Source organism: Podarcis erhardii (genome assembly GCF_964252035.2).
Source record: "Podarcis erhardii genome assembly, chromosome: Z".
Classification (NCBI taxonomy): domain Eukaryota; kingdom Metazoa; phylum Chordata; class Lepidosauria; order Squamata; family Lacertidae; genus Podarcis; species Podarcis erhardii.
Window position 1 is genome coordinate 36243920 of NC_138504.1, and position 25655 is coordinate 36269574.

The 25655-nt window shown below is 44.1% G+C and overlaps 1 protein-coding gene across 1 annotated transcript in view; it reads left to right on the plus strand.

Annotated features, from left to right (window-relative positions):
• The first annotated feature begins 254 nt into the window (after positions 1–254).
• Positions 255–25655, plus strand: part of CFAP77 (cilia and flagella associated protein 77) — a 97278-nt gene continuing 71877 nt past the window's right edge. Inside the window, exon 1 of the mRNA XM_081847247.1 lies at positions 255–1041. Coding sequence (XP_081703373.1) covers positions 856–1041 — 186 coding nt within the window. The 5' untranslated portion in view covers positions 255–855. The remainder of the gene's footprint in view (positions 1042–25655) is intronic.

Consider the following 25655-nt stretch of genomic DNA (forward strand, 5'->3'; position numbering starts at 1 on the left):
CCGAGTGAGGATTCAAATCCTGGTCTCTCCCAGGCCCAGCACTCCAACCACTTAACTGAGCTTTTCCTGAACAACTGTGAATGTTGTTTCCTTTCTTGAGCACTAGAGCTTGAATAGCTGTTTATGTGTTTTGATTATGATTTGCCCAGAACAGAGGCATTAATTCTCCAGATTATTGAGGGGCGCTGATGCGATGTTGCGCGACATCCTGACGTCGCATGTATGACATCGCAAGGAACCAGGGGGTGGAGCTGAACACCCTCTGAACATTGAGGTAGCCTGGCTCCCTCAAAAAATACATTTTTGGGGGGGGGGGGACTGCCTCATTTACTCCCTTTAGGAGTTGGCACCTATGGCCCTGAAAGTTCATGGCAGATTTGACAATGCATAAACTGGCACATGCTCCTAAGTGCAGAGTTGGCCTGGGACTTCACGACTGCTGGCCCATCTTATCAGCCAGAGGGTTTTACAGTTTGATATGTGTGTGTGTGCTTTCTTGCACTCGGTTGTTTAGCAACCCCTTGTGCTGGTGTGGTGTTGCTGCGCCCTACCCTGCTGTTGGCTATTGTTTTATAAACACGGTTAGCGTCCCCTGTTGCCACGACAACCAGCCTCACCATTCCCCAGAGAGGAGAAGGAGAGAGTGTATGTGTACGTTTGGCTCCTCAGGATTTCTTTTCCTTCTTTTCAAGGCCTTGACGTAACCCAGAGGGGCGTCTCTCTACTCAACTTGCCTCTGTATCCATTCTCTCCCCTCCAACGTGGTGCAGCCCAAAAAGAGCCGGGAGCCGCTGCAAGATCCCTCTTATTCCAGAGCAGCAGCGGGCATCTCAAGTGTGGCACCAGTGGGCAGCCATGGCAGCAGCCATCCCTGAGCAGAAGACCGCCCAGAAGGTGCGCCTGCCCCGGCGCCGCAGCGTCAGCCAGATCTGTCCCCCGCCACGGAGGCCAATGACTTTGGCAGAGTTGCACCCAGGCTGTGAGAACGAGCGGCTAGGAGTGGCCCGTGAGAGCATGCTCCAGAACCATCTCATCGCTAAGGTGAGGAGGCTATGGCGTGGGGCTGGAGGGAGGGAGGTCCCCAGGCCGTTTTTGGGGACCTCTTGGGATTTGTGTCTGTGGCATTTTCACAAGTTGATGGGACTGTCAGCAAAGTGACCTCTGACAGACTTCGCACCCCCACCCTAGCTGCTTTGGGACATAGAGAGTCAGAGCATTGGTCCATCAGGCTCAGTGCTGTCTACACTGACTGGCAGAAGCTCTCAAGGGTTTTATGGAGTAATTTCCCCCAGCTCTACCTGGAGGCACCAGGGACTGCCACTGAGCTGTAGCACTAAAAACAAAGCAAGTTTCCAGTCCTCATTGTGTTTTAAGGGCTGATTAAAATAGGAACACAGGGAGCTGCCATAAAACTAAGTCAGGCCCACTGGCTCATCTGGTTCAGTATTGTCCACACTGACTAGCAGCAGCTCTTCAGGGTTTTGGACAGGGGCCTTACCAAACCCTAGCAAGTTGAACTTGGGACTTCCTGACTCCAAAGCAGAGGTTCTACCACTAAGCTACAACTCTTTCCCCTCCATTGGGCCTGGCTGTAGCAGTAGCCATTTTCTATTTTGCTCTCTGGCAACCATGGCAACCTGTTTTCATATTAAATTACTCTGGTTTCTCTTCAGATCGTATAAATCTTTCGCCTTTTACTAAAGTTATGCCAGTCTTTAATCTACAGTAATAAACCGTAGAAAAAGTTAAGATCGACACACACCGATTCACAGCTTCTCACTGAGGGAATTTTATTTTCCTACAGTGATACGGAGTGGCGGATGTTCAAAATGGCTGCTTTCACACCCAGCTTCATGGTGCAGGGGCTCACATGGAAGCCACATGGTGGTGGTCTTGGGAGGGTGTGAGGTCTCCAGCAGCTGCCTGGGGCGGGCAGATAGGTTGATAAGGACTGCCCCTTAAATTGTGGATGCCAAGCACATTTACATACATGCTGTCCAGTATTATTTGTTTAGATCCGACCTTTTCATTTTATGAGTGTGTGTGTGTGTGTGTGTGTGTGTGTGTGTGTGTGTGTTTTCCTGTCTTCTCGCTACACTGGATTGGAATAACAATTTTAAGGTGCTTCAAGGCTGCCTTACAGGGAACATACATTTTGCCACCAATTTTCTTCTATATGTTAGAAAAGGAACACCAATAAATGCTTTTACTTGTTTGTTTGTTTATATTAAATAAATGTCTATACTTCCCATCATCCAAGGATCACAGGGAGTTTAAAATACAAAAACACAAAAATACATAACATAGTAACAAACACAAACAATACCCTGCCCCATATACAGTTTCATTAGCCAAAGGCCTGGATGAAGATTAAATAAATAATAAATAATAAATAAATAATAAATAAATAAATAAATAAATAAATAAATAAATAAATTATTATTATTATTATTATTATTATTATTATTATTATTATTATTTATACCCCGCCCATCTGGCTGGGTTTCCCCAGCCACTCTGGTCGGCTTCCACAGAAACCAAAAATACACTAAAATATAACACATTAAAAACTTCCCTGAACAGGGATGCCTTAAGATGTCTTCTGAATGTCAGGTAGTTGTTTATCACTTTGACATCTGATGGGAGGGCATTCCACAGGGCGGGCGCCACTACCGAGAAGGCCCTCTGCCTGGTTCCCTGTAGCTTTGCTTCTCGCAATGAGGGAACCGCCAGAAGGCCCTCAGCAGTGGACCTCAGCATCTGGGCAGAACGATGGGGGTGGAGACGCTCCTTCAGGTATACTGGGCCGAGGCCGTTTAGGGCTTTAAAGGTCAACACCAGGACTTTGAATTGTGCTCGGAAACATACTGAGAGCCAATGTAGGTCTTTCAAGACCGGTGTTATGTGGTCTCGGCAGCCACCCCTAGTCACCAGTCTAAGTTGCCGCATTCTGGATTAGTTGTAGTTTCCGGGTCACCTTCAAAGGTAGCCCTACGTAGAGCGCATTGCAGTAGTCCAAGCGGGAGATAACTAGAGCATGCACCACGCTGGCGAGACAGTCCGCGGTCAGGTAGGGTCTCAGCCTGCGTACCAGGTGGAGTTGGTAGACAGCTGCCCTGGATACAGAATTGACCTGCGCCTCCATGGATAGCTGTGAGTCCAATATGACTCCCAGGCTGCGCACCTGGTCCTTCAGGGGCACAGTTACCCCATTCAGGACCAGGGAGTCCTCCACACCAGCCCGCCTCCTGTCCCCCCAAAACAGTACTTCTGTCTTGATAGGATTCAACCTCAATCCATTAGCCGCCATCCATCCTCCAACCACCTCCAGGCACTCACACAGGACCTTCACCGCCTTCACTGGTTCTAATTTGAAAGAGAGGGACAGCTGGGTATCATCTGCATATTGATGGACACCCAGTCCAAACCCCCTGATTATCTCTCTCAGCGGCTTCATATAGATGTTAAAAAGCATGGGGGAGAGGACGGAATCCTGAGGCACCCCACAAGTGAGAGCCCAGGGGTCTTAACACTCATCCCCCACCACTTTCTGAACACGGCCCAGGAAGAAGGAGCGAAACTACTGTATAACAGTGCCCCCAGCTCCCAGCCCCTCTAGACGGTCCAGAAGGATGTAATGGTCAATTGTATCAAAGGCTGCTGAGAGATCCAGAATGCTTTTGCCTGGTGCCCAGAGATATGTAATGAAGGCACTGGGCAAGCCTCCCTGGGGAGACCATCCCACAAACAGGAAGCCACCACAGAAAAGTCTCCCTCTCCTGTTGCCACCCTTCAGATGAGTGCAGGGTCTGGGATGGTTGTTAGCAAATGGCAGACATCAGGATTTGCTCGCTTATAAGATAAACTGGTCAGCATGGAAGGGAATGCAGGTTGACTACTTTTAGTAAGCAGCAAAGTTCCAGTGGCCTTGAATATTGATGATAACACATTATTAGAAGTGCGGGTGCCTGCAGGTGCCAGATTAAACACTAGAGGGAAGCACGTGATCAATAGTTTAAGGATGAGCTAAGATTCTGTTTCCTTTGCACAGTTGTTTATTGTATTCATATCCCACTTTTTGCTCCTGGTTCTTCTCCCCATCCTCATTTAACCCTCACAAAAACCCTGTGTAGCTGGCTAGGCTGAGAGGCAGTACCTGGCCCAAGGTCACCCATTGAGCTTTCATGGCCAACTGGGGATTTGAACTCTGGTCTCCCAGGTATGGAGTATGGCACTGTAAATGTCAGTTTGCATTTCTTAGTGCAGAACCTCACACACAAAAACAAAGATCACCACAGCCAATCACAAACAAACAACCCCAATTTCTCTCACCACCAAAGGAACACAAGTGAACAGCAGAGAACCTGCACGAGCAACGCTGACACCAAACCTTACATACATTAAGTAAAATAGAAACATCCTCACCCATCTTTCCCCCCTCCACCTCTTTCCCCCTTTTCTTCCTAATGTCTCAACAAATGAAACTGATTTGTAAAAATGTTACATGGTAAAAGTACGAGAGAGAGACATTATACATACTTTTGTAAATCAAGATTTTTTTAAAATAAAAATACATTATTTTAAAAAAGAGGATTATGAAAGCTTCTCTGTGTGAAAGAAAAAGCAGAAGGTTCATGATGTTTGGGTTGAGTACAGCTGGCTTAAACTGGCTCTGCTGTCCCTTTCAGTCAAGGCCATGCTGAGTATAAAAATAAGGCCAGAAGGAGCGTGGGTTTAACTTTATCTTTCTATCTCTTTTGCTTTGGTGTTCTGTACAGTAAACGCTCGGGTTGCGAACATGATCCGTGTGGGAGGCATGTTTGCAACCTGCAGCGTTCGCAACCCGCAGTGCCATGTCTGCTCACGCACGCACGGGTAACGATTTGGCACTTCTGCGCATGCGCAAAGCACGATTTAGTGCTTCTGCGCATTCACAAGTGCCGAAACCCGGAAGTAACCTGTTCCGGTACTTCCGGGTTTCAGCGCATCCGTAACCCGAAAATGCGCAACCTGAAGCATCTGTAACCTGAGTTATGACTGTATATAGTGTTAAGATTTAGTCTTATTATAAGTTGTTGTAAGTTTAAATTAAGTCTGCTGCAACTGGATTTCTTATGGGCAGTGCCAATCCTGAATGGATTTGTGACCATTATGCTCATTTGCCTTTAGTAGCAGAAAAGCTCTGCTGGATGAAATTCAATTGCCTCTGGTCTATTTTTTGGGAATCCTGCAACATGTTTAAGTTTTTACTCTGCTAACTATACGTTGGAATCAGCTCTGGATCAATATTGAGTAGAATTTCATGACAGTAACCACTACACTATGCTGGTTCCAACAGAGTATGGAGCAGAAATCTCTAGGCCTTGTGATAACAATATATATTATAGCAATGTATATTATTATAACACCTCTACAAAGAGATCTGGTTGCCTGTTTGTTAGTGGACCAAGTTTAAGGCATTGCCCTTAACAACTTGGGACCAGTTTACTTTTGGGATTGCTTTAACCCATACATGCCCACTCAAATGCATTGATCCGCAGAACTGGCATAAGAAAGTAAGGTGATCCTGCTGGATCAGGCCAATGGCCCAACTTGTTCAGCATTTTGTTCTTACAGTGGCCAACAAGATGGCCCTATGGGAAGCCCATAAGCAAGACCTGAGTGCAACAGCATTCTCCCTTCCTGTGGTTCCCAACAACTGGTATTTGGAATCATTGCTGCCTCCACCTTTAGAGACAGATCATACCCATTGTGGCTAGTAGCCACTGATAGCCTTCTCCTGCTCCATGAATTTGTCTAATCCTCTTTTAAAGTTGTATATGTTGGTGGTTAGGGACGTGGGTGGTGCTGCGGTCTAAACCACAGAGACTAGGGCTTGCCGGTCAGAAGGTCAGAGGTTCGAATGCCCGCAATGGGGTGAGCTCCCGTTGCTCGGTCCCAGCTCCTGCCAACCTAGCAGTTCGAAAACATGTCAAGTGCAAGTAGATAAATAGGTACTGCTCCAGCGGGAAGGTAAACAGCGTTTCCGTGCGCTCCTCTGGTTCACCAAAAGCGGCTTAGTCATGCTGGCCACATGATCCGGAAGGTGCACGCCGGCTCCCTCAGCCAATAAAGCGAGATGAGCGCTGCAACCCCAGAGTTGGTCACGACTGGACCTAATGGTCAGGGGTCCCTTTACCTTTATGTTGGTAGTTATAACTGTCATCACTGGAGCGAGTTCTTTAGTTTGACTATGCACTGTGTGAAGAAGTACTTTTGGTCCTAACGTTCAGGAGTTCTAGTGTTTGGAGAGAGGGAGAAAGGCTTTTCTTTTTCCTATCCACTTTCTCTATGCCAGGCATAATTTTATAAGCATCCATCATGTTGCCTCTTACCTTTTCTCTAAACTAAAAAGTCCCAAATGCTGAAACCTTTCTTTATAGGGGAGTTGATCGTTTCGGTGCTGTTTCAGGTGTCACACAATACTTGTTCCACACTTTTAACAAATCAGCCTCTTAATGCAGTAGTACCTATACTTTGGAACTCCCTGCCTATTGACATCTGGCAGGCACTTTCACTCTGTTCTCCTGTTTGGTTAGGCAGACCTCCCCAGAATCTAGAATGTTGATGGGTGTTTTATTTCTTTTTAGCTACTGTTGATTTTAATCATCTTTAAAAACACTGAAAGTACCTGTTTAACTGTTTTTTATTTATAATTTTAATGTTTTTTTTATTTTTGTAAACCTGCTTAAAGGTTTTCTGTATACATTTTGTTAAATAACATCTGAAAGATTAATGACCAGAAGTGTTATTAGATAACATGACTATTCTATTCTATTATTTTTATTGCCTTCCTATCTCACCTTTTCTCGGTGATTGGCCTTAAGTGATACCCAGCAGGCTTCAATGGCTGAGTGAAAGACTTGAACCCTGGTCTCCCAGGCACCGTTGTCTGACACTCTAACCACTACACTGTACAATATGTGCAAGCCTGCAGCTTCCATTCATAGCCCATACTGAGGATGTGTCCTGTTAGCTGCCCAAGGGTGCCAACTGCTGAAGCCAAGCCTGTTAGTCATCATCACCATCAGATTGCACTTTCCACATACAAATTGTGTAACAAGATTACAATTTAGAAGTTAAAACAAGGCTGAAACCCGCCAAACACTGCTCTCTTGAAACTTAACCCCATCAAAATTTAGCAGGACTCACTGTAGGAAATGTGTTTTGACATCAGAGCATATCCAGTTACCTCCTTTTTAGAAATCTATTCTGTGGGATGATGCCTCACTGTCCTCAAAAATTCACTTTGCCTCTTCTGTTCATCCCTCCAAAATAAATATATTTATGGCAATGCTGCCACCCTCTGTTTTAGCGACATCAAGCGTGCTTTTTCTGCAGCACCTACTTTCTTCTTCCTCCTCTAGGTGGCAACCTCTCATAAGTTTCCTTATTTCACTGCCTTTATCCATAGCATAAGATGCCAAAAAGAGAAAAGTTTGCTTATAACAGGACTGGAAGAAACTGTGTACCCTCCAGATGTTTTTTTTTTTTTTTACTACAACACCTATCAGTCCCAGGCCACATAGCCAATGGTCTGGGATGATGGGAGTTGTAGTCCAACCACACCTGAAGAGGCATAGGTTCCCTGTCCTTGCTTTTACATATATTTACATCCTGGGGGCAAGGTGGGGGATTGGCTTGATCATAAAATGAAAGAATTTGGAAAGGGTTGCTTAAAACTGTAACATGACTGCAGTTCTGAGTGGTACATCCATCCTCAGATATATAAAATAAGAAACAAACCTAGGTAATATTATGGGAGCCTTTTTCTACCCCAGACTAAATTATCAGGGTAGTGTAATGTCCCAAAGCAAAGCCATATGCAGTTATATCAAGAGAAGAGCCTCTTATGCGCTGCACTTGAGAAAGTGGATGGGAAGTTTAAAAAGGGGGGATGGGGGACAGAGAAGAGCCACTGAAATAATGAAGCCATTGAAATTAATGCACATGACTAATTTAGGCCCATTAGTTCCAGTAGGTCTACTCTGAGAAGGACTTAAGTTGGCGGCAACCCTTTATACTTAAATTTGCACAGCATGCTAATGATCACACTGCATTGTTTTCTAGCTTTGTCTATGATTTGTTTTATTTTCCTAATCCAGTCAGATGAAGTGAAAATCGGGATATAAACTTTTAAAAAACAAATAAATTGCCATTAAAAAAATTCCCAGAACCTGGTGGGGATCCAACTGAGTCAGGATCCTGGCAGCTGCTGGACTCTGGGTCATGGCAGTACCCTAGACAAGAAAGTCCGTTTCCCTCTCTCCAATAAGAATGAAAAGGAAATACCTAGTGATCTGCCCAGTGTACAGATGGACAGCAATCAAAGCAGTTTTATCTAGAGATGTAACATTTCTGGAAATGCTGATATTTCGAAGAGTGAAAACCCTCCACATTACAGTGGTACCTCGGTTTACAGACGCTTCAGGTTACAGACTCCGCTAACCCAGAAATAGTACCTCGGGTTAAGAACTTTGCTTCAGGATGAGAACAGAAATCACACAGCAGCGGCGTGGTGGCAGCGGGAGGCCACATTAGCTGAAGTGGTGCCTCAGGTTACGAACAGTTTCAGGTTAAGAACGGACCTCCAGAACGAATTAAGTTCTTAATGCGAGGTACCACTGTATTTCTATATATAAAAAAGCATAGTTCATCCTCAAAACACCCTGAAATATTAAAGGAAACCACTGAAATATTCACAGTGTTTTCTTGGATGCCTTGCACAAAGTTTGATTCTGTCCTTTGGGTTCAGAATCAAAAGGTAAGGCAGATTTCACCAATCTGGTGCCTCCACTTCCTTGGGACTGAAGCTGACATCCACCTTAGCCAATACTAAAAATGGTTCCTCGCCCCTGTCTTAATTCGAAGAGCTATTCAAGAGTGGAACAACATGGAAGTAGTTTAGCAGAGGTTGAATACCCACCTGGTGGGGTTGTGGCAGTTGCACTGAGCAAAGGGTTAGACTAATTGACCACCAGGGTGCCGCCTTCTTCAGTGATACAGAAGCAGTGAGCAAGCTGGAGCTGCCTGTGCTATTGTTGTTTAGCTGGCCTCGCCCCTTGAAAGTTGTCCTTTCCATAAGGCCCTGCCTCATGTGGCAGTTGCTGAATGGTGCTGAATGGACAGAGCTCTGTGTCTGTGTTCATGTGCCTTGCAGCCGGTTGCACAGCCTCTAATCCAGTGGTGGCTTGTGGCCATTACAACTGGTGGGGCAGAAGGCAGGGAGCCTACCAATAGATGGTGCCAGAGAGCCAATGACAGGCAGAACCAATTAATTCAATTTCGTCTCCATCTTCCTTCCTGATAAGTTATATAAAGGACAAAAAGAAGACCATCATATGTAAAAAGCTCCATGATATACCATGGTGAACAGACATGGCTTTCCCTAGAGAATTCTGGGAGCTGTAGTTTGGGAAGAGTGCTGAGAGCTGCTTGGAGGCCCCTATTCCCCTCACAGAGTTACAATTCCCAGAGCGGTTTAGCAATCAGTCACTCTTCCTTGAGAACTCTTGAGAAATATAGCTCTGGGGAGGAAATAAGGTAAAGGACCCCTGACAGTTAAGTCCAGTCATGAATGACTCTGGGGTTGCAGCTCTCATCTCGCTTTAATGGCTGAGGGAACCGACGTTTGTCCGCAGACAGTTTTTCCAGGTCATGTGGCCACCATGACTAAGCCGCTTCTGGCAAAACCAGAGTAGCGCATGGAAACGCTGTTTACCTTCCCGCCGGAGCGGTACCTATTTATCTACTTGCACTTTGACATGCTTTTGAACTGCAAGGTTGGCAGGAGCTGGGACCGAGCAACAGGAGCTCACCCCAATGCGGGGATTTGAACTGCCAACCTTCCGATCGGCAAGCCCTAGGCTCAGTGGTTTAGACCACAGCCTCCTAACAACTCTCGGCACCCTTCACAAACTACAGCTCCCAGAATTCTCTGGGCGAAACCATGACCATTTTAAAGTGGTATCATAGTGCTTTAAATGTTTAGTGTGAGTGTGGCCTAAAACTAAGGATGAAGCTGAGAGCCAGTGCTTCCCCCCTGGACTGTTTTTAAGTAAGGTAGGCAGGTGAGGGCAGACTGAGTTTGGTGGAGCAGTGTCCCATATACCCTAACATATGAGCTTCCACTGCCCTAAGCAAGCCTGAATCCTTCAGGTGTGATGGAGGATGCTGACTGCAAAATGTTTTGGACTATTCTTGCAGAGTTGTCTTTGTTATGCAATGAATTTATGTGCTCCAATGTAACGAGTGTAAATTATTTTAATCTGTGAGTCCCTTCTGTGTGGTTTCAAGACCGGCTGAAATGACAGGATAATGACCACACATTATGATGCCTTAAAGCACAGATATGCACTGAAATACAATTCCCTCCCTCTTGTGTCTGAGGGCCATCAAAGAGTTCTCGCTGCGTACACACCTACATTGAATGCGTATGACTACCTCAAAGAATCCTGGGAACTATGGGTTGCTGCACATAGAGCTACAATTTCAAGCACCCTTGATAAGCTACAATTCCCAGTGTTCTTTGAGGGAAGGCACATGCTTTGAATGTCTAGGGTAGCATTTGGCCACATCCTACTCAGAGCAGGCCCACTGAAATTAACAAATTTGAAGATGACACCAAACTGGGAGGGGTGGCTAATGCCACAAAAGACAGAATTGGGATTCAATATTACCTTAACAGATTGGAGTACTGGGCCAAAACTAACACAATACAGTGGTACCTCGGGTTACAGACGCTTCAGATTACAGACTCCGCTAACCCAGAAATAGTACCTCGGGTTAAGAACTTAACCTCAGGATGAGAACAGAAATCGCACGGTGGCGGTAAGGCAGCAGTAGGAGACCCCATTAGCTAAAGTGGTACCTCAGGTTAAGAACGGTTTCAGGTTAAGAACGGACCTCCAGAACGAATTAAGTTCTTAACCCGAGGTACCACTGTAAATTTCAACAGGGAAAAATGTAAGATTGTGCACTTAGTAGTACAAGTGAAAAGGATTTAGGGGTCTTAGTAGACCACAAACTTAACATGAGGCAACAGTGTGACGCAGCAGCAAAAGAAGCAAATGCTATCCTAGGCTGCATCAACAGAAGTCTAATGTCCAGATCAAGGGAAGTAATAGTACTGCTCTATTCTGCCTTGGTCAAACCCCACTTGGAGTCCTGTGTCCGGTTCTGGGCACTACAATTTAAAAAGGATATTGACAAGCTGGAACGTGTGCAAAGGAGGGCAACCAAGATGATCAAGGGTCTGGAAAACAATAATTATGAGGAATGGTTGAGGGAGTCGGGTATGTTTAGCCTGGGAAAGGGGAGACAGAGGAGATATGAGAACCATCTTCAAATATCTAAAGGGCTGCCCCATGGAAGATGGAGCAAGTTGTTTTCTCCTGCTTTGGAGGGTAGGACCAAAACAAGGAGATTCTGACTAAACATCAGGAAGAACTTTCTGACAGTAAGAGCTGTTCAACAAGGGAACCCTTGGGAGGTGATGGACTCTCCTTCCATGGAAGTTTTAAAGCCGAGGTTGGATGGCAAAGTATCATGGATGCTTTAGTTGAGATTCCTCATTGCAGGGGATTGAACTAGATGACCCTCAGGGTCCTTTGCAACTCTACAAGTTTATGATTCTATAAGTTATCCATGACCATTAACTTCAATGGGTCAACTCTGATTAGGTCTCGTGTTGAATACTTAATAGTCAAATTTCCATAATATAATGAATTCTTATATGTCATTTTCACTAATATATGAATTTTTATGCATACTTTACTCTGGGATTTGCACTTTTGTAAGCATTACTTGGCTGAGCAGCTGCATTGCAAAATTTGGAGAAGTGTGAACTTTGAAAGATGGCCGCATTTTGGTTCGCATATAGTTTTGGAAATGGCGAAGTTGGTAGGTTGGCCTTTAAATGTGAACTGAAACACATACTCCCCCATCTCTAGAGAGCTTGGAGGTTGTGGCATCATAAGGGTGGTAGCTTGGGGCAGAAGCCTAGAGCCCCACTTGGGTCTCCAAACACAACAGGGCTGGCTTATTACCTTTGAAAATCTAGCATCTAAAGAGGGAACCATTAAGTCAAGAGTCTTCACCACATGACTCTTAACACAAAGATCCTGCTATATCAGTGAATGGGGCAGACCTGAGTTTAGACACAGATGCCTGCCCCCAAACCATGTGCAGTTTGTCCTTGAATTATGGCTTAAAAGAAGAAACATCCCCACTCCAAGAACTAGGTGTTGTCAACTTTTGCACTTGGGTTACCTGAAGGAAATTGTGTGCCCCAGGCAACCATACAAAGTGAGTGGCTCTTTCCAAGCCAGAATTAAAACTCTCTTTTTTTGGCCCCCAAATTGAGGACAGTATTTTATCAGGATCAGGTACAAGAAGAGGGGACGACGACGAAACAAACAGGACCTTCCCTGGGAAATGGGGACAGTTGGAGCGTATGAATCGAGAGGATAAAATAGTTATTATCAGATTAGCCTCCGCCATGAAAAGCACAGTCCCACATCCCTCTCCTAGTTAGTTAGCATTTAGATAGGATGGCACCACGGCTACACAATAGACATCAAAGCCTGAACTCTTGGGCTCAGCAAGAGGGATTAATTTCTTTAACCAACACGCCTGCTTTGGCCTCTTCTCATTACCCCTGCCTTGTCATCCTCAATGTTAGATTTGATTGAAGATTATACCATTTAGGCCTTTCCCCCTCTTTGCCACTGAAAAGGGGAGAGAGGAGAAAAAAAAATCCCTCCCAGCCCTATTGAATTGTACATTCTTCAGCTGGGCCGACGTCAATACGCGTCCACCCCCGCTTCCTAATTCTGCTTCATTTAAACTTCATCAACTTTTTCAATCAAGTGGAAAGATCTTGAAATGGGGTCCATAAGCAGAAAGCCAAAAGCCTTCTCTTTTTGTCAGATAATTTATGCGGTTTTCTTCCCCCCCAAAGACACCACCCGCCCTGCTCACTCTTTTCTCTGGTCTCCTCCCCCCTCCTTTTCCCTTTCTAATTCCTTCTCCTTTTCGCTCCCTTTCCTTGATGCTGCAAATGAGATTACAGTATTTAAATGACTATGATAATCAATCCGGGGACCTTGAGCCAAGATTGAGGTTAATTTTTCTTAGCAGAACAAAGAAAGCATGATGTCTCAAGGGAGATCTGGAGGTGCAATCTGTGTTTGTCGATCTCCCCCACCCCACTCCCCACTCCCTGAAAATCCAGCTTTTGGAAGCTTTCCTTGTGACTAACTAGGAGGGCTGTTGATGATGTTTTCCCCGTTTTCCAACCAACAGGGCCCTAAGAGAGAAGAAATGTAATTTAGAGCTGATAAACAGCTAACCACCTTCAATCAACAATTTTAATAGGGAAAGAAGTCGCTTAGATGGTGTGATGGGCGATATAATGAAACAGCTATCATTTACCGTGGTTATATTTAAGCACACCTTTGAATCACTTCTCTGCGCCCCCCCCCATAAGAGCGGGGGGGGGGGAGTGTGAGTATTCTACTGCTGAAAACTTTTGGAAAGAGCAAAACTAGAACAATCTGTACAGATCTTAGGCAACTAAAGCTTTTTCTTATGGTTTCACAAACTACAATTTCTGAGTGGTAAGCAACTCCAGGGGTTCCAATGCTTACCCAGAGTTCAGTTCAAGGTGGCTTACATGGTTGTCCACTCCCCCCTTTAATCTCCACAACAAATTTGTAAAGTGGGTTAGGCTGAAAGGCAGTGACTGGTTCAAGGTCACCCAGAGAAGTTCCATGACTGAGTGGGGATTTGAACCCTGGTCTCCCAGGTCCTGGTCTGGCATCCTAACTGCTGCACCACGCTGGCTCTGATTTCCTTGGAGAGAAGGTCAGTGGAGCCTGTGGTGTCTTTGGGGTGTGTGGCTTTATTTACATATATATACAACCTGAGCTTAGGATGGAGGGGGTCACAGCATTAACACTCCATAGGTGTTCTCTCCCCATTAGGTTTTGAGGAGGATCACCCATAGCTTTGGGGTCCAGCATAGAGCAAGTCTCTGTTTCTTCAGCTTCCAGCATCAGCCAAAATTCACACAGCCCCCCTTCGCATGTAGGTCTTCAGGCTTTGATGGCATGGCATTGAGCCAGGTGAGGTAGGATAAGGCCCACCTATTTATCTTGATAGGGATGTGGGTGACGCTGTGGTCTAAACCACAGAGCCTAGGGTTTGCCGATCAGAAGGTTGGCGGTTTGAATCCCCACAACCGTTGTTCGGTCCCAGCTCCTGCCCACTTAGCAGTTTGAAAGCACATCAAAGTGCAAGTAGATAAATAGGGAAGGTAAATGGCGTTTCCGTGCGCTGTTCTGGTTTGCCAGAAGCAGCTTAGTCATGCTGGCCACATGACCAGGAAGCTGTCTGCGGACAAACGCCAGCTCCCTCGGCCTATAGAGCGAGATGAGCGCGTAACCCCAGAGTTGTCCGTGACTGAACCTAACGGCCAGGAGTACCTTTACGTTTACCTTTATTTATCTTGATGGCAACAGGCAACTTTTTTAGACATGTACATGGCAGCACTGAACTTCCATGGAAATTGGTCTGACTGGTTTAGCATGTTTCCTCTTATAGACACTGACTTGTGATCACATGTGCATTATCTGGACTGACCTCCACAAACCTATAACACTATCTAAGGTGAGAAAATGCACCATTGAGGAAAGGAGAGCAGGGTCATATCCGGAGCCCACACCCCAACACCCATGCATTCAGAAGGCTGCATGAACAGACTCCCATGCATATATGCTTGTGCAGGTTTTCAGGGGCAGGGTAGGCAAAGATACTGTCCTTTGATGGGTCATAAAATCATTGAATTGTAGAGTTGGAAGGGGTTATAAGGGTCATCTAATCCAACCCCCTGCAATGCAGGAATCTTTTCACCTGATGTGAGGCTTGAACCCATGACCCTGATATTAAGTGTCTTATGGTCTACCAACTGAGCTATGCCAATAGGGTCCTAATGGGTGGACAATGGTCCAAGAAGCACCAGGTGCCTGATTCTAGCTGCCATTTACATTCCTTATAAGCAGGCCTGGCTCCAGCAGTTAGCCAAACTGGGCACTGGTCGAGGGTCCCAAGGGTTTGGAAGGCCCATCCCTACCACACCACCATTCACACCCTCCAGACCACCATCGATTATGAGGCCCTGGACTGCAGCTTGCTCAGCCCATATGTAAATCTGGTACTGCCCACACCACACATCAAATCAATCTGCACTCTATCCAAGCCCCCCAAAACTATGCACATTCAGTGCCTGCTTTGTGTGCTGGAGACACCAAGTTCAGTCTCTGGCATCTCCAGCTATGGCTTTGAGGGACTCCTTATCTTAAAGTCCAGAGAGCTGCTTCCAGTTGGTGTAGATAATACTGAGCTAGGTGGAACAGTTCAGTATTAGGCAGCTTCCTATGTACTATGATTTTATAACAGTTACACAAATGCATACTTTAGTAAAGTTCGTGGAGGTTTTAAAGCTACTCAGAATCAAATGATAAAACAATACAAGTGTTCAGATCACTTGTGTCCATCATTATAGCGTGCATTTTGAGAACCAGTGAGGATTCTTTTATATCATTGTGAATAGCAATATTATTTTTGACTTTTTATGAAAATAATAATGAGTAAGCAATATGAAAGTGGTGCTAGTAAATGAAAGTGATCCAAAAAACCCCAAACCCAAACAGAAGGAAATATTCAGTGGCTTTGCACAGCCAGCAAAAACAGCCCTACATAATCTCTTGGATACAGAATATTCATGTTTACAAATAGAAGAAAATCAAGTAGACGAAACAGAGCAATCTGAGCAGACTGACAAACAACCAGTTTATATCAAAGCACAGCCTCCCAAGAACTTTGATGAGAACTCTTGTCAGTAACTACCACTACAATAACAGAAATTTCTAAGGAGAGTGACAATGAAGTGGCAAGACCTACAGACAAATAATTAATACAAGGCGCAGAAGGAACACGGCATGAGATAGTTACACCAAAAGAAGTAGTTCAAGCTCATTACCGTTTTACATTATTTGGAAACAAAGCAAATCATCTCAGTGGAAACACTGCAGACACAAAAATACCAACTGTTCATGCTACTAGTGATTTCAGAGACAATAAAGACGTAGGTTTATGGACCACATTAAATAACGAGAAATACCTACTCGACTGAGAAAGGTCCATCATAATGTCAGCACTGGGATAGACCATTTACTACTCTGAAGCAAGCCATGCCCTCTTCTGCTCAAATAATTTATTCTATTCCACCAAAGTAAATGGAGAAACCTACCCTCAAGAATGGCTAGTGTATTCTCCCACAAAAGGAAAAGTCTACTTTTTTGCAAACTTTTTTTGTAACCAGACTACCTCAACTGTAGCTTTAGCTTCTACTGGATTCATCAAACCCAGAGAAACTCAGAAAATATGAACTCTACGCTAACATACTTAACAAGAAAGCATGGTCAGATGCTCACATCAAAACTCGAAGAGCAAATCAAAGCAGAGCAGGATTACTGGAGGCACGTACTTCAGTGAGTTATTGCAGCGATTTCTCTTTTGGCAGAACATAGCCACTTTAGGGGAAATTATTTTCTCCAAATAATGGTAAATTTCTGGAATTGCTTAAATTAGTTGCCAGATTTGATCCTTTTCTGTGTGATCTCATAAATCAGTATGGAGGTAAAGGCTTTGGTCACTCATCATACTTATCCAAAGCCATATGCAAAGAGATTATCCAGGTGATGGCTAATACAGTTCAAGAAGCAATACCGAGCGACTTCAAACTGGCAGGTTATTTTTGTTTATTAGTCAATTCAACACCTGATGTTTCCCATGTTTTTCAATTTACTGTTATTGTTAAATATGTTTCTCTTCATGGTGGATTATGAGCTCAACACTTTCTGAGTCTTTTTGAGCTGAAAGATCACATCAGTGAAAGTATGGCTGAGCTGATACTGAACTTGAAATAGATTCCAGCAAATGTAGAGGACAGTCATATGGCAATGCAGCCAATATGGCTGGCAAGGATAACAGAGTTCAACAAAATGTTCTGGAGAGAAACAAGTTTGCAAGGTTTATTTTACTTCTCAGCTTCTACAAAAAGATGGGCAATGATAAAAAAAAATATTGCCTCTTGAGTCAAAAGTCCCTAAACATTTATCAGACACAAGATGAGAGGCTCATGCCAAAGCTACTGCAGCTATTAGCAAAAGTTATGCTAACAATGTTGAATCGCTGAATCATATTTACAGGAAAATCCAGACATATGACAGGAGATACAGTGGTACCTTGGGTTAATTTGTTCCGGAGGTCTGTTGTTAACCTGAAACTGTTCTTAATCTGAGGTACGACTTTAGCTAATGGGGCTTTCTGCTGCCACCGTGTGATTTCTGTTGTCATCCTAAGGTAAAGTTCTTAACCCGAGGTACTATTTCTGGGTTAGCGGAGTCTGTAACCCGAAGTGTTTGTCACCTGAGGTGTTTGTAACCCAAGGTACCACTGTACTATGTAGATGACAGGCTGAAACTTTTCTGCAGAAAATTGAATAATTTGAATTCATGCTTCACCTTTGGACCAATTTCATAAAGTTAACAAGGCACTCACAAATTTCACAAATTTTGTTGAGCAAATATTTACAGTTCACTATTGCAGCTCACTATCTAACATTCAAGCTAATTTTGATGAAATTGAACAGCAAACAAAATTTACTCTACCAGATGTAGAGTAGACAAAACTGTCAAAGAAAGCAGAGATTCTAGGGGTGTGGGGAAATTGTGAGATAGCACCTGAAAACTTAGATGAACTTTCTCCAAAAGACAAGTTTAAGGAAAATTAATTATCCCTGTCATGGATGCTCTTGAAGCCAACCTAAACAGAAGGGCAACAGTATATACAACTGTAGCTGACAATTTTTCATTTGTGCTGAACCTTCAAGCAACCAAGGAACATATTCACAATGGCATTGTGATTTTGGTGCAAAGTATCCAAAGCATGTTGACCTTAGTCTAGTCAACAAACTCTTGCACTTCTACCTGTACATCAATCAGCTCACCCTGAAAAAGAAAATTTCACCCACCAAGATATGTATCAAGTAATATTTCAGAAGAAAATTCAGACAGCTTTTCCAACTATGTTTAATTGGTTACAAAACGTACCTGCAAAATATCATTTTTTAGTCTAAAAAGGATAAGAATCTACAGTCAACAATGTTCCAAGATCGATTGTGTGATCTAAGCATTCTCTGCATAGAAATGATAAATTGTGACTTACTTAATGAAATAATTGATAAGTCTTCATCCCAAAGAGCTCGAAAGAAGCTGCTCTGACTTTGTATATAGCATAGTTATAACATAGCTCTAATTCACCTATGAACGTCTGTGTGAATGTCTTCATTAATTCCATACTTTTGTAAAATTATTGAAGGTTATACATTTATAAACATTTTATCAATGCTAAAATTTCAGCAATGTTCTACTTTCATTGGGCCTGTGGTGGGGGCAGTGATTTCCAAAACTATGGGCACCTCTAGACATCCTTTAAAAAGTGCATTAATTAGTGCTCATGCTGATATGGGGGCAGTTATCTGCATTCCCACTTTTACTACTGCTTCTACCTGCAAAGGTTTCAGGGTGGACTTCCTGCTTCATTTGCAATCGGTATACATCCTGTAAGTTCCCGATGAAAATCTGTAACTTTTCATACTGCAAATGCTCCTGTTTATTTTATTTTATTTTATTTTAGTCTCACTTTTATTGTATTGTAGCACAAGAGTTACCGCTCCAGACAATAATGTAGTAACACTGGGGAAATATCCACAGGGCAAACTCATAATACCATCACTAACGTGCTATTACTACATGAATGACACATTTCAGAATACACCTGCCAAAAAACCCACTTTGGAGGGGCTTTATGTGTTGTGTTTACAAGGGAACAACCAGTGTCCTCTAAGAATTATTTATCATTTATTTATTGCATTTGTATCCCACCTTCTCGATGGAGCTCAAAGTGGCTTACATGGCTCTTCCACTTCTCATCTGAGCCCCATAGCAATCCTGTGAGGTAAGTTAGGGCTGAGAAGCAATGACTGGCCAAAAGTCACCCAGTGAGCTTCAAGGCCATGTGGGAATTTGCACACTGGTCTCTCAGCTCCTGGTCTGACACTCTCACCATTACACCACACTGCCCCCTTAAATAAATTAAATAGTAAATGGTGCACACATATGCACCAGGTGCCTAAAGTACCCCACCCACAGGGAAGGCTGCCCACTGCCACTCTGAGTGACTCACTGCTCTGGCCTATGCACTCTTCAGTGTACACAACACCCTGGTTAATCCTGCCTCTCTTGCCTCCTCAAAGGAAACATGTTCTGCTTCCGTCTCAGTTGCCTTGTTAAATCTGTTTTAAGCTCCGCTACCCAGAGTTATATTTTATTTCTGTCAGGAGAGAGAATCTGTCAGGTTTTGTACGCAACATTCATTCACCAAAGTTAGGGTTGCTGTTTCTCCTCCCCCGCTCCCCTTCCTTCTCTATAGCAATTTTGAGTAGAAAATGAAACCATCTTTCAATGGAATGAGCAACATCACTTTTGGACAGACTTATTATGATCGGGGAGATTGTGAAAGAGGAAGGCTGGGAGAAGGATGGCATCCATCAGTCTCAGAAACAGTGTGCTTACAAAACATGTGAATTCCTGCTTGCGGCCATCATTTCGTTGTACTGTTACAAAATTATAATCAGCCTAAAATGTGATTGTGTCATTAACAAATGGCTCCTCCTGTGTCCGTTGACACAGAATTTGAAAAGATAAATTAGGCGCATTTCTACCACAAATCTCTCTGGTGCACTCCAGCCCCTAAGCACATTTGTAGGAAAACAATGGGTGAATACACTTATTTATCAGTTGGTAACTGGCCATCGTCAGTACATACATGAGGTAAAGTGGTTGTCTGTTGCTCTTTTCTACCATTCTCTCACCACAAGTTCTCAGAACAGAGAGAAAATAAAACGTACACGGAACACATTCACACCACACATTTAAAGTATAGTGATACTACTTTAAATACTCTTGTCTCCCCCCCCCCCAAACAAATTCTGGGAGCTCTAGTATGCTAAGAGTGCTGAGAGTTGTTAGGAGGCCCCTATTCTCCTCACAGAGCTACAATTCCCAGAGTGGTTTAATGATCAGTCACTCATCACAGGTAACTCTGTGAACTGTAGCTATGTAAGGGAACAGGAGGTCTCCTAACAACTCTCAGCACCCTTCACAAACTACTGAACCCAGGATTCTTTGAGGGAAGCCATGACTGTTTAAAGCTGAATAATAGTACTTTAAATGTATGGTGTGGGTGTGTCCTGAGACCAAGGAGGAGGACAAAGCTGAGAGCCAGTCCCACTACAGGGGGTGGTTTTAAGAAAGGCAGGCAAGTGAGGGCAGACTGGGCTTCATGGGGAAGTGCCCCGTTTGCCCGAATGGACCAACCTCCATTGCCCTAAGCTAGCTTGATATCCTTGGGTGCAATAGAGGACACTGACAATGTGTCGGTCAGCTTTAGTACTTGGTAATGGAGAGGACAGAGGGAGGCACCATCTTGTCTTGCCTCAGGCAGCGGAACATCTTGGGCTGGCCTTTCAAAGTTGTCTTTGTTACACGATGAATTGATGTGCTCCACACCATGACAAGTTTAAGCTCTTTTTTAGCTCTGCGAGGGGAATAGGGGGTCTCCTAATGATTTTAAGCACCTTAATAATACCACAACTCCCAGGATTCTTTGGGGAAAGCCATGGCTGTTTGAAGTGACTATTACAGTTTAAGGTGGCTGTATCTCAGTGCTTTAAATATATGGTGTCAATGTCACCCTTACAAATTATCCTGGGAACTGTAGTTTGCTAATATACCTTTAAATCTGTGGTGCATATGCAGCCCTTTTCCATGCTACCAGAAATCAAGGTTTTGTTGGGGTGGGGGGGAAGTCCCTCAGTGGCGACGAATCCCGTGAAGACAGTCACCACAGGGAGTTGCATAAAACAGCCTTCATCTCTAGAGTCATTTGTATGTATTGTTCCTTCAGCCATTCGATTATTGTGTTTGTTGCAGGGAGGGGAGGGGGAGAGCGAGCGTCTCTTTTGCTGACATTACCCCACTTTAAGTCAATATTGACTCGCCACGGGGAAATTAAAACTCCACTAAGAGCATGAGCAGCCATCCCCATTACCGATGCCAAGTCTGCAATTAATAAGGTTTGTCAGATGAGGAAGGCATGTGGAAAGAGGAGGAACAAGGCCACCCCCCTCAACAATCATTCCTGAAAATTATACCATCCAAATAAACTAATGAGGTGATAACAGTGATTACGAGCAGAGTGAGAAAATATGGTTTGCCTCGCCTTAAAAAAAGGAAAGAAAGTTAACCCATCAAGATGGCTGGGAATCGTCGTTAAACAAATCAGCATATGGCTACATTAAAAAGGGGATGGGGATAGTATTGTAACGGATTAATTATATTTTATGTAAACAGCTGCTCTTCCTAATGGCGACTCCTTTTTTATAGGGCATGGTTGTTTATGGTGCTGTGCTATGATTTTCTTCATCTGGATTTAAAGGGGCCATTTTGAAAGTATTGGAGGGTTTTAAAATAAATAAAGAGTTATTTGTTTAAACCCCTTAAGTTCAGCTGTCAACCAATCAAAAGTTTGCAATAATTGATTTGCTTAAATAGTTGTGGAAGGGTGCTTTGGAAAGTTAGTTTATCTGTTTCATCTGCCTCTTTGGCTTCAGTGTTATGCACAGAAAAATACGGTAGGTTAGCCTTTCGCACATCTCACCTCCCTCCAAGGTATGCATATTTGCATAAAATCTGCATAGGCTAATTTGTATGTACAGGAGCAAATTTAGAAATAATGACTATAATTTAAGTAAAAAATACAACAGATATCACCATGTTGGGGAGAGACAGTGACTACGCCACGCTGGTCTGTGCTCAGATTGCTGTCCGTGCTCGCTTCGGCAGCACATATACTAAAATTGGAACGATACAGAGAAGATTAGCATGGCCCCTGCGCAAGGATGACACAGATTGCTGTCCAAGGTGCCCACTGTTGATGGTCTGGTCTACTTAACTTGGAGAGCATTAACAAAGCAATAGACAATTCATGGATGATAAGGCTATCAGTGGCTACCAGCCACAATGGCTGTGCTCTTCCTCCCCTTTTATAGTCAGCATAACTCTGAATACCAGTTGCTGGGAATTGCAAGTGAGGAGAGAGTTGCTCCTGCATTCAGGTCCTTCTTGTGGGCTTCCCTTTGGGAGAGTTCTGGGATGCCCTGGGAGAAGAGGATGCTGGACTAGATGTGCCTCCTTTGGCCTCATCCAGCAGGCCTCTTCCTATGTACTTATGAAGGGCTGCCCAGTTTAGGTTTAAACCAAAGAGCTATAAAAAGCACAGCCCCACAAATTCCTTGGAGGACAAGGCTACTGCCTCCTATTAGCATGTAGCCCTCAAAAGACTGCCCAGAAGAGAATGTAGCCCTTAGTCTCGAAAAAGATTCCACATCCCCTAGTTTAGCCTGATGTTTTGTCTTCCAGAGCACGTTTGTGAGCGTGTTTGCGTTGCTTTACAAAATTCATCTCACACTTTTCCCAAAGTAGACAAGGAGGATTGAGGGGGGAGGGGCTTTGGTAGCATTTCTGTTTCTTTCCACTTTTCTTTTTATGAATGTTGGATATTTTCAACACAGAGTTCATGAGATAGAAAAATCCAGCTAAGCCAAGGTGGTCCCAGACCATAAACAAACTTAATGAGAAGGAAAAGATTTGGCAAGCATTTCATCTCTCCTACAATGTATCTCCACTCTCTGACTGTTGAAAAACATCCCTTAGCCACCCCTGAAGTCCTACAATGGGGTAAGACCCTGCCACCTGTGAGGAGAAGGGCAGAGAAAAAGATGGATGGCTTAATTCATGAACAAGTTCCCTTGGCTAGAAAGAGGCCTGGCAGGCACAGTTACTTACTAAACTTCATTGGTAGTATTTCTCCCTTAGGGACTATTTTTGAATTGTTTGGCTTGGTTTCTTAAAAGCAATAACTACAACTAAGAACAAAAGACGAGCGTGGCTGCTTGATCAGGCAAAAGGGTCCAGCATTGTCCAGCATTCTGTTCTCATAGCTCCCAAACAGATATGTATGGGAAACCCACCAGCAGGATCTGAGTGCAACAGTGTTCTCCCCACTTGTGATCACAAGCCCATGGTATTCAGACGTATATGGGCTATGACAGTGGAGATGGACTATAAGAAGAGTCTGACGGGTGGATCGGCCCAGTATACCTGAAGGAGTGTCTCCACCCCCATCGTTCTGCCCGGACGCTGAGGTCCAGCGCCGAGGGCCTTCTGGCAGTTCCCTCACTGCGGGAAGCAAAGCTACAGGGAACCAGGCAGAGGGCCTTCTCGGTAGTGGCGCCCGCCCTGTGGAACGCCCTCCCATCAGATGTCAAAGCGATAAACAACTACCTGACATTCAGAAGACATCTTAAGGCAGCCCTGTTCAGGGAAGTTTTTAATGTGTGACATTTTTATGTATTTTTAATCTTTGTTGGAAGCTGCCCAGAGTGGCTGGGGAAACCCAGCCAGATGGGCGGGGTACAAATAAATTATTATTATTATTATTATTATTATTATTATTATTATTAAAGATCCATCCTGTTCTCACAGTTGTCAGCCAGACGCCTGTGGGACCTGAACCAAAAATAGGACCTGAACACAACAGCATTATGCCTACCTGCATTTCCCAGAAGCTGGTAATCAGAGTGGAGGGAGAGCACAATCTTCTCCTCCATGAATTTGTCTTATCCTCTTTTAAAGCCATTCAAGTTGGTGGCTATTACTGCCTCCAGGGGAATTCCATAGTTTAACTATGCATGAAAGTTCCATAGTTTAACTATGCTGCATGAAGAAGTGTTGTCTTTTATCTGTCCTCAGTCTTCCAACATTCAGCTTCATAGGTGCCAACTCCCTGGGGCCCTGGGCGCCCGAGCATCCACAAAATTCCCCATGAAGAGTCCGGGCACCAACAAATTTCAGTGTTGGGGCCATGCACAGCGCATGGCACCCATGGGCCTGGGCACCCACAGTTGTGGGTCCAAGTTGGCACTCCTGTTCAGCTTCATTGTATAGCCACAAGTCCTAGAGTTATGTTGGGGAGGGGACTTTTCTGTGTCCACTTTCTGCATTCCATGCATAATTTTATAAACTTCTGTCACCTCTTACTTCCCATTTTTCTAAAGTAAAATCCGTCTTTTCCTGTAGAGTCATTCCACCCCTTTAATCATTTTGCTCTAAATTGGTGGCCATCTACTATTTAAACATGCCTGTTTGTAATGCGTGAAGGTACCTTAATGGAATATTCATTGTCGCTTTTTATTTTTTAAAGAACTTTATTTATTTATTACCTTTATTTCCTTCCTAGCTTTTTTCTGTCATGGAACAGGGTGGTGTTCAAGAGGTTCCAAAGTGGTCTCTCATCTAGGCACTGATTCGGAACTAGGACCAAATTGGCCTCATGTGCCATCAGACCACAGCCTTCTAAACCTCCTGCAACAGCCCTCGCTTCCTCCCTGCACTCAAGTGTCAACTTGAGAGGAAGGAATTCCACAGCGTAGGGGCTGCCACGGAGAATGCCTTCTCCTGGCACACCTCCACTGCTCCAAGCTTCTGAGGCTGGTGGACCAACCAAAAAGGTCTTCTCTGCCAATCTTAGCACCCAAGAAGCTCTGTAGGGGTGGATGTGCTCTTTCAGGTATTGGGGGCTGGAGTCGTTCAGGGCTTTCAACACCAATGTGAGCACCTTAAATTGGACTCAAACAAACTGGCAACCAGCCCAGCTGTTTTAAAACAGATGTTGTATGAAATCTAAATGGAACCCTAGCCATTGTACAAGCACATCACTTTCCATTTGTCATAAGCCCAGGCAATTATGAATACTAATGAGGCTTCCAACCCTTTTTGTTTTGGGGGAGCAGCTCTGTCAGCTGGGAGAAACATGCAAACCTCTCTTCTTGCATCTGTGCTGTCTCATGTGTGATTTCTGTTTGATTCACAGCTAATAAAGGGGCCGTCTTGTACTTTTCAGACAAAATAAACAAACGAACTACCAGGTTGCAGTATTTCAGCAGAATAGCAACTCTACAGTAACAAGCTGTCAAGTGCCCCACAATTTTCCTGCACCTTGCATGGCCCATAGATACCTTGTCATGCATGGATCACCCCCATTTTCCTTGAAATATTCTCACTTTTTCATAAATGATGAATGCTTGTGCATAGAAATGCATTTCTCCCTCCCTCTCTTCCCTCTTCTAAGGGGGTTGCCTTGGAGATTCTATTTTCTAGATGTTTTTGCTACAAATCTTCCTCTTTCTTTCCTCTTTTGAAAGAACAGCTTTTGTAAGAACTTTCTCCCCGGCTTGTACCTTTGCACAGATGCCTTTAACTTCTGACCTCCCCCCATCCCCGGTTCGGTCCATCTGTTCCAAACGGCTCAGAGTACCACCTGCCTTTAAAAGGGACCACGGAAACTTGACCATAAACCTTCCATCTGTT